Source organism: Bufo bufo, chromosome 3 (assembly GCF_905171765.1).
Source record: "Bufo bufo chromosome 3, aBufBuf1.1, whole genome shotgun sequence".
Lineage (NCBI taxonomy): Eukaryota > Metazoa > Chordata > Amphibia > Anura > Bufonidae > Bufo > Bufo bufo.
In genome coordinates, this window is record NC_053391.1 from 389,192,311 (window position 1) to 389,201,412 (window position 9,102).

General features: G+C 45.2%; 1 protein-coding gene across 3 annotated transcripts in view; it reads right to left on the reverse strand.

The window, feature by feature from the left end:
* Nucleotides 1-8,821, reverse strand: part of LOC120995510 (multidrug and toxin extrusion protein 2-like) — a 104,647-nt gene extending 95,826 nt beyond the window's left edge. The window contains exon 1 of one of the 3 annotated variants that reach the window (XM_040424772.1): nt 8,650-8,821. In XM_040424772.1, coding sequence (XP_040280706.1) covers nt 8,650-8,790 — 141 coding nt within the window. In that variant the 5' untranslated portion in view covers nt 8,791-8,821. Of the gene's footprint in view, nt 1-8,607 lie in introns of all 3 variants that reach the window. The other 2 variants (XM_040424776.1, XM_040424774.1) reach the window with 2 other exon arrangements.
* Nucleotides 8,822-9,102: the final 281 nt, after the last annotated feature.

Below are 9,102 nucleotides of genomic sequence, written 5' to 3' on the forward strand. Positions count from 1 at the left end.
TCCTGGGAATGGGTTATAAATACACAACCCCTGTAAGTCCTAAGCTCCCTTACTTCTTCGGTATTCACAGCAGATCTTATTGGTTTCAGAAGCTTATCTGTATCATCCTGGACTGTGGCTTCTCTTACCCTAACTGACAGCATCATAGTGATTTATGGTGCACTCAGTTCCTATCTGATTGCGGTCTATTTTACTGTACTGTATTGAGCAATCTATCTATGTGAACTTTACTCAGATGACTCACGCAGCTATATATCCACAGGAGTGGAAAAGAGGCATGCAGACACATGAAAAGAAGCCTCATGTATAGGGAGCGCCCAACTCCAAAGTTTAAAATTCCAAACGATTTATTAAAAGTTATGTGTTTCAAGATGGCCTGGTTCTTACCCAATGTGGTTTTTAATATGAAGTTTTAATAGAGAGTTTGTCATTTTAATCAGCGGTCATGGACCTTCCATACTTGCCTCTTCCTTGGATGTTACCTAGTTTTATATCCCTCAGGTGGCCCATGAACCTCCTCTATCTGCCCTACCATAGATTTATATCAGGACATTGGCAAATAGGTGAGCTGTAGTGACTCTATTATCCCCACACATAACATAATACTACACCATAATTAGGCTTGTAAACTAGCATAATGGGAAAAATGTACTATTCAAAATGTGCCACTACATAACTTACATAGGGGCTTCAGTGCATCAAAGGGTGAGCACACCCGCCTGGTGCTCTTCAGTTTTCCAGAGCTGACCACATTCTCGAACCTGCCATTTGTATAAGGAATTGAATCGAACACAGCAATCGATTTTGACAAGACAGGTATCATTTTAATTAACAGGTTCAACCCTACCAGGCAGTAGGAATGCTGTAACAGGGTTGATGCTGCTGACAGGATGGGAGTCGGCTACAGTACCCACAACCACTGGAGTGCTGCAGACACTTCGTTCTGCTAATGCAGAGGGTCAAACTCCTAACCATCAGTTTGTCCTAAGGATAGAATATAAATATGTAGAGGGTTTGCCTCATCTGAGACATTGGTAAGGATATGCCACCAATGTAAGAGAGATGCGGGTCCCATCTCTGGGACCCGCGCCGATGTCCAGAACAGGACTCCTGAAGTGAGTGGAGAAGAGGTGTGTATGCATGGTTGCCCTCTATACATTTCTATGGGACTGATGAAGATAACCGTGCACGCTCGCTCAGCTATTTTCGGAACTCCAATAGAAATGAATGGAAAGCAGAGCACATGTGTGTTGCCGTCTCCACTTTCGGGGGAGGTTTTAGGCCCCTTTCACACGGGCGTTGCGGGAAAATGTGCAGGTGCGTTACGGGAACACCCACGATTTTTCCGCGTGAGTGCAAAACATTGTAATGCGTTTTGCACGTGCGTGAGAAAAATCGCTCATGTTTGGTACCCAAACCCGAACTTCTTCACAGAAGTTCAGGCTTGGGATCGGTGTTCTGTAGATTGTATTATTTTCCCTTATAACATGGTTATAAGGGAAAATAATAGCATTCTGAATACAGAATGCATAGTAAAATAGCGCTGGAGGGGGTAAAAAAAATAAATAAAATTATTTAACTCACCTTAGTCCACTTGATCGCGAAGCCCGGCTTCTCGTCTGTCTCCTTTGCTGAACAGGACCTGTGGTGAGCATTAATTACAGGAAAAGGACGTGTGGTGACGTCACTCCGGTCATCACATGATCCATCACATGATCCATCACCCTGGTAAAAGATCATGTGATGACCGGAGTGACGTCATCACAGGTCCTGTTCCGGTAATGAATGCTCACCACAGGTCCTGTTCAACAAAGGAGACAGACGAGAAGCCGGGCTTCGCGATCAAGTGGATTAAGGTGAGTTAAATAATTTTTTTTAACCCCTCCAGCCCTATTTTACTTTGCATTCTGTATTCAGAATGCTATTATTTTCCCTTATAGAAAATAATAATGATCGGGTCTCCATCCCTATTGTCTCCTAGCAACCGTGCGTGAAAATCGCACCGCATCCGCACTTGCTTGCGGATGCTTGCGATTTTCACGCAACCCCATTCACTTCTATGGGGCCTGCGTTGCGTGAAAATTGCAGAATATAGAGCATGCTGCGATTTTCACGCAACGCCTAAGTGATGCGTGAAAATCACCGCTCATGTGAACAGCCCCATAGAAATGAATGGGTCGGTATTCAGTGCGGGTGCAATGCGTTCAACTCACGCATCGCATCCGCGCGGAATACTCGACCGTGTGAAAGGGGCCTAAGGTGGACACCGGCTGTTTGCACCCCACATCACTGTGCGAACCCATTAACCTCACACTGGAACTACAGAGCTCCACCCATTGTTTAGTGGTCAGGGTTGCTCCGATTAAAAGGGGTCCTCCGGGAATAATGGGTTTTTAGCAAGTGCCCACAGCCTGCCTCTCTAAGGCTAGGGCTACACTGGTCACACAACCAGGATCGCTGAGTTGCAGCGATCCCATACAAATTAATGGAATCGCTGCGTCAGTCACAAGAAATCCAACGTGGCTGGATTTCTTTTGACTCCCGCGGCAATCCCATTCATTTCTATGGGATCCCCGCTACCTAGCGAACCTGGCTGCGACAGCTGTCACGTAACCACCTAGTCTAAACATTACATTCAGACTTAGGGCTCAATTAGACGACCGTAGTGTTTTGCCGGCAATATCATAGAAAATGCCTATTCTTGTCCGCAGGTCCTTATAAACGGCCTCCATTAGTCCCAGAGAACCCCTTTAACCACCTCAGCCCCCAGTGCTTAAACACCCTGAAAGACCAGGCCACTTTTTACACTTCTGACCTACACTACTTTCACCGTTTATTGCTCGGTCATGCAACTTACCACCCAAATGAATTTTACCTCCTTTTCTTCTCACTAATAGAGCTTTCATTTGGTGGTATTTCATTGCTGCTGACATTTTTACTTTTTTTGTTATTAATCGAAATTTAACGATTTTTTTGCAAAAAAATGACATTTTTCACTTTCAGTTGTAAAATTTTGCAAAAAAAACGACATCCATATAGAAATTTTGCTCTAAATTTATAGTTCTACATGTCTTTGATAAAAAAAAAATGTTTGGGTAGAAAAAAAATGGTTTGGGTAAAAGTTATAGCGTTTACAAACTATGGTACAAAAATGTGAATTTCCGCTTTTTGAAGCAGCTCTGACTTTCTGAGCACCTGTCATGTTTCCTGAGGTTCTACAATGCCCAGACAGTACAAACACCCCACAAATGACCCCATTTCTGAAAGTACACACCCTAAGGTATTCGCTGATGGGCATAGTGAGTTCATAGAACTTTTTATTTTTTGTCACAAGTTAGCGGAAAATGATGATTTTTTTTTTTTTTTTTTTTTTTCTTACAAAGTCTCATATTCCACTAACTTGTGACAAAAAATAAAAAGTTCTATGAACTCACTATGCCCATCACGAAATACCTTGGGGTCTCTTCTTTCCAAAATGGGGTCACTTGTGGGGTAGTTATACTGCCCTGGCATTCTAGGGGCCCAAATGTGTGGTAAGGAGTTTGAAATCAAATTCAGTAAAAAATGACCTGTGAAATCCGAAAGGTGCTCTTTGGAATATGGGCCCCTTTGCCCACCTAGGCTGCAAAAAAGTGTCACACATCTGGTATTGCCGTACTCAGGAGAAGTTGAGGAATGTGTTTTGGGGTGTCTTTTTACATATACCCATGCTGGGTGAGATAAATATCTTGGTCAAATGACAACTTTGTATAAAAAAATGGGAAAAGTTGTCTTTTGCCAAGATATTTCTCTCACCCAGCATGGGTATATATAAAATGACACCCCAAAACACATTCCCCACCTTCTCCTGAGTACGGAGATACCAGATGTGTGACACTTTTTTGCAGCCTAGGTGGGCAAAGGGGCCCATATTCCAAAGAGCACCTTTCGGATTTCACTCGTCATTTTTTACTGAATTTGATTTCAAACTCCTTACCACACATTTGGGCCCCTAGAATGCCAGGGCAGTATAACTACCCCACAAGTGACCCCATTTTGGAAAGAAGACACCCCAAGGTATTCCGTAAGGGGCATGGCGAGTTCCTAGAATTTTTTATTTTTTGTCACAAGTTAGTGGAAAATGATGATTTTTTTTTTTTTTTTTTTTTTTCATACAAAGTCTCATATTCCACTAACTTGTGACAAAAAATAAAAACTTCCATGAACTCACTATGCCCATCAGCGAATACCTTGGGGTCTCTTCTTTCCAAAATGGGGTCACTTGTGGGGTAGTTATACTGCCCTGGCATTCTAGGGGCCCAAATGTGTGGTAAGGAGTTTGAAATCAAATTCTGTAAAAATTGACCTGTGAAATCCGAAAGGTGCTCTTTGGAATATGGGCCCCTTTGCCCACCTAGGCTGCAAAAAAGTGTCACACATCTGGTATCTCCGTATTCAGTAGAAGTTGGGGAATGTGTTTTGGGGTGTCTTTTTACATATACCCATGCTGGGTGAGAGAAATATCTTGGTCAAATGCCAACTTTGTATAAAAAAATGGGAAAAGTTGTCTTTTGCCAAGATATTTCTCTCACCCAGCAGGGGTATATGTAAAATGACACCCCAAAACACATTCCCCACCTTCTCCTGAGTACGGAGATACCAGATGTGTGACACTTTTTTGCAGCCTAGGTGGGCAAAGGGGCCCATATTCCAAAGAGCACCTTTCGGATTTCACAGGTCATTTATTACAGAATTTGATTTCAAACTCCTTACCACACATTTGGGCCACTAGAATGCCAGGGCAGTATAACTACCCCACAAGTGACCCCATTTTGGAAAGAAGACACCCCAAGGTATTCGCTGATGGACATAGTGAGTTCATGGAAGTTTTTATTTTTTGTCACAAGTTAGTGGAATATGAGACTTTGTATAAAAAAAAAAAAAAAAAATCAGCATTTTCCACTAACTTGTGACAAAAAATAAAAAATTCTAGGAACTCGCCATGCCCCTCACGGAATACCTTGGGGTGTCTTCTTTCCAAAATGGGGTCACTTGTGGGGTAGTTATACTGCCCTGGCATTTTCCAGGGGCCCTAATGTGTGGTAAGTAGGTAAATGACCTGTGAAATCCTAAAGGTGCTCTTTGGAATATGGGCCCCTTTGCCCACCTAGGCTGCAAAAAAGTGTCACACATGTGGTATCGCCGTATTCAGGAGAAGTTGGGGAATGTGTTTTGGGGTGTCATTTTACATATACCCTTGCTGGGTGAGAGAAATATCTTGGCAAAAGACAACTTTTCCCATTTTTTTATACAAAGTTGGCATTTGACCAAGATATTTCTCTCACCCAGCATGGGTATATGTAAAATGACACCCCAAAACACATTCCCCAACTTCTCCTGAGTACGGCGATACCAGATGTGTGACACTTTTTTGCAGCCTAGATGCGCAAAGGTGCCCAAATTCCTTTTAGGAGGGCATTTTTAGACATTTGGATACCAGACTTCTTCTCACGCTTTGGGGCCCCTAGAATGCCAGGGCAGTATAAATACCCCACATGTGACCCCATTTTGGAAAGAAGACACCCCAAGGTATTCAATGAGGGGCATGGCGAGTTCATAGAAAAAAAAAATTTTTGGCACAAGTTAGCGGAAATTGATATTTTTAATTTTTTTCTCACAAAGTCTCCCGTTCCGCTAACTTGGGACAAAAATTTCAATCTTTCATGGACTCAATATGCCCCTCACGGAATACCTGGGGGTGTCTTCTTTCCGAAATGGGGTCACATGTGGGGTATTTATACTGCCCTGGCATTCTAGGGGCCCTAAAGCGTGAGAAGAAGTCTGGAATATAAATGTCTAAAAAATTTTACGCATTTGGATTCCGTGAGGGGTATGATGAGTTCATGTGAGATTTTATTTTTTGACACAAGTTAGTGGAATATGAGACTTTGTAAGAAAAAAAAAAAATAATTCCGCTAACTTGGGCCAAAAAAATGTCTGAATGGAGCCTTACAGAGGGGTGATCAATGACAGGGGGGTGATCAATGACAGGGGGGGTGATCAATGACAGGGGGGGTGATCAATGACAGGGGGGGTGATCAATGACAGGGGGGGTGATCAATGACAGGGGGGGTGATCAATGACAGGGGGGGTGATCAATGACAGGGGGGGTGATCAATGACAGGGGGGTGATCAATGACAGGGGGGGTGATCAATGACAGGGGGGGTGATCAATGACAGGGGGGGTGATCAATGACAGGGGGGGTGATCAATGACAGGGGGGGTGATCAATGACAGGGGGGTGATCAGGGAGTCTATATGGGGTGATCACCACAGTCATTGATCATGCCCCTGTAAGGCTTCATTCAGACGTCCGGATGCGTTTTGCGGATCCGATCCATCTATCAGTGGATCCGTAAAAATCATGCGGACGTCTGAATGGAGCTTTACAGGGGTGTAATCAATGACAGGGGGGTGATCAGGGAGTCTATATGGGGTGATCACCACAGTCATTGATCACGCCCCTGTAAGGCTTCATTCAGACGTCCGGATGCGTTTTGCGGATCGGATCCATCTATTAGTGCATCCGTAAAAATCATGCGGACATCTGAATGGAGCTTTACAGGGGGGTGATCAGGGAGTCTATATGGGGTGATCACCACAGTCATTGATCATGCCCCTGTAAGGCTTCATTCAGACGTCCGGATGCGTTTTGCGGATCGGATCCATCTATCAGTGCATCCGTAAAAATCATGCGGACATCTGAATGGAGCTTTACAGGGGGTTGATCAATGACAGGGGTGTAATCAATGACAGGGGTGATAACCACAGTCATTGATCACGCCCCTGTAAGGCTTCATTCAGACGTCCGGATGCGTTTTGCGGATCCGATCCATCTATCAGTGCATCCGTAAAAATCATGCGGACATCTGAATGGAGCTTTACAGGGGGTTGATCAATGACAGGGGTGTAATCAATGACAGGGGGGTGATCAGGGAGTCTATATGGGGTGATAACCACAGTCATTGATCACGCCCCTGTAAGGCTTCATTCAGACGTCCGGATGCGTTTTGCGGATCGGATCCATCTATCAGTGCATCCGTAAAAATCATGCGGACATCTGAATGGAGCTTTACAGGGGGGTGATCAGGGAGTCTATATGGGGTGATCACCACAGTCATTGATCATGCCCCTGTAAGGCTTCATTCAGACGTCCGGATGCGTTTTGCGGATCGGATCCATCTATCAGTGCATCCGTAAAAATCATGCGGACATCTGAATGGAGCTTTACAGGGGGGTGATCAGGGAGTCTATATGGGGTGATCACCACAGTCATTGATCATGCCCCTGTAAGGCTTCATTCAGACGTCCGGATGCGTTTTGCGGATCCGATCCATCTATCAGTGCATCCGTAAAAATCATGCGGACGTCTGAATGGAGCTTTACAGGGGGGTGATCAATGACAGGGGTGTGATCAATGACAGGGGGGTGATCAGGGAGTCTATATGGGGTGATAACCACAGTCATTGATCACGCCCCTGTAAGGCTTCATTCAGACGTCCGGATGCGTTTTGCGGATCCGATCCATCTATCAGTGGATCCGTAAAAATCATGCGGACGTCTGAATGGAGCTTTACAGGGGGGAAATCAATGACAGGGGTGTAATCAATGACAGGGGGGTGATCAGGGAGTCTATATGGGGTGATAACCACAGTCATTGATCACGCCCCTGTAAGGCTTCATTCAGACGTCCGGATGCGTTTTGCGGATCCGATCCATCTATCAGTGGATCCGTAAAAATCATGCGGACGTCTGAATGGAGCTTTACAGGGGGTTGATCAATGACAGGGGGGTAATCAATGACAGGGGGGTGATCAGGGAGTCTATATGGGGTGATCAGGTGCTAATAAGGGGTTAATAAGTGACGGGGGGGGGTGTAGTGTAGTGTAGTGGTGCTTGGTGCTACTTTACTGAGCTACCTGTGTCCTCTGGTGGTCGATCCAAACAAAGGGGACCACCAGAGGACCAGGTAGCAGGTATATTAGACGCTGTTATCAAAACAGCGTCTAATATACCTGTTAGGGGTTAAAAAAATCACATCTCCAGCCTGCCAGCGAACGATCGCCGCTGGCAGGCTGGAGATCAACTCTCTTACCTTCCGTTCCTGTGAGCGCGCGCGCCTGTGTGCGCGCGTTCACAGGAAATCTCGCGTCTCGCGAGATGACGCACGGATGCGTCCAGGAGGAATGAATCAACCACCTTCCGGACGCATCCGTGCGTTAGGCGGTCGGGAGGTGGAAAGTGACCAGCACTGCAGTGCCCAGCTCTATCCACACAACAGTACCGCAAGACCCCCGACTGAGCACACACATCATGTTACTGGAGAATTTAACCCCTTATTACTAAATTCCCCTATTTTCTTGTTATCACAGTTCAGTTACTACAGAATTCAATTACCATTTCATACCACTGACAGCAAAGAAAGTTCTTTACTATTCTTGCTGTGAAAAGTGAAGGAAAGTGCAATTTCACATGCGAATATAATTCTAATTTTATATATATATATATATAACTGATATATATATATATATACTCTCTTTATAGAGCATGTAGTCACGATCAGCACACACATCATGTACGGTCCATGTGGACTGTAAAGCTTCTCCTTACCACAGGCCCTGCCATCTTACACTGCTCTTTCACTTCATTCCAGTAGCGCATCGACAACAGGCGGTGGAGCCAGGTCTGGGCACAGGGGGACATCGTGCCCGGCTGCACCTCTACACCGCTCTCAGCAGGACCCATCACCATGACGTACAGCCCGGTCTGTGTACTAGCTGCCTCAGTCAGTGACAGGAAACACGTGCTCGGCTAGCCCCGCCCCCTCCATGTACATCTCTGGGAGAAGGAGAGCGCAGCAGCAGCAGCAGCGTTTTGTGAGGTGAAGGAAAGGCGTGAGACAGCGCTGGGAAGATTGTAGAGGATTTCCCTGACAGGAATATCGTCTGTGTGCTGTAATAAGACACGAAACGTGGAAGAACGCTGCAGAGCTCATATCACCTCAGTGAGACTTTGGTGATAAGCTAATGTGTTTTTCCCTCCAAAATAACTTGCGTTTGCCCC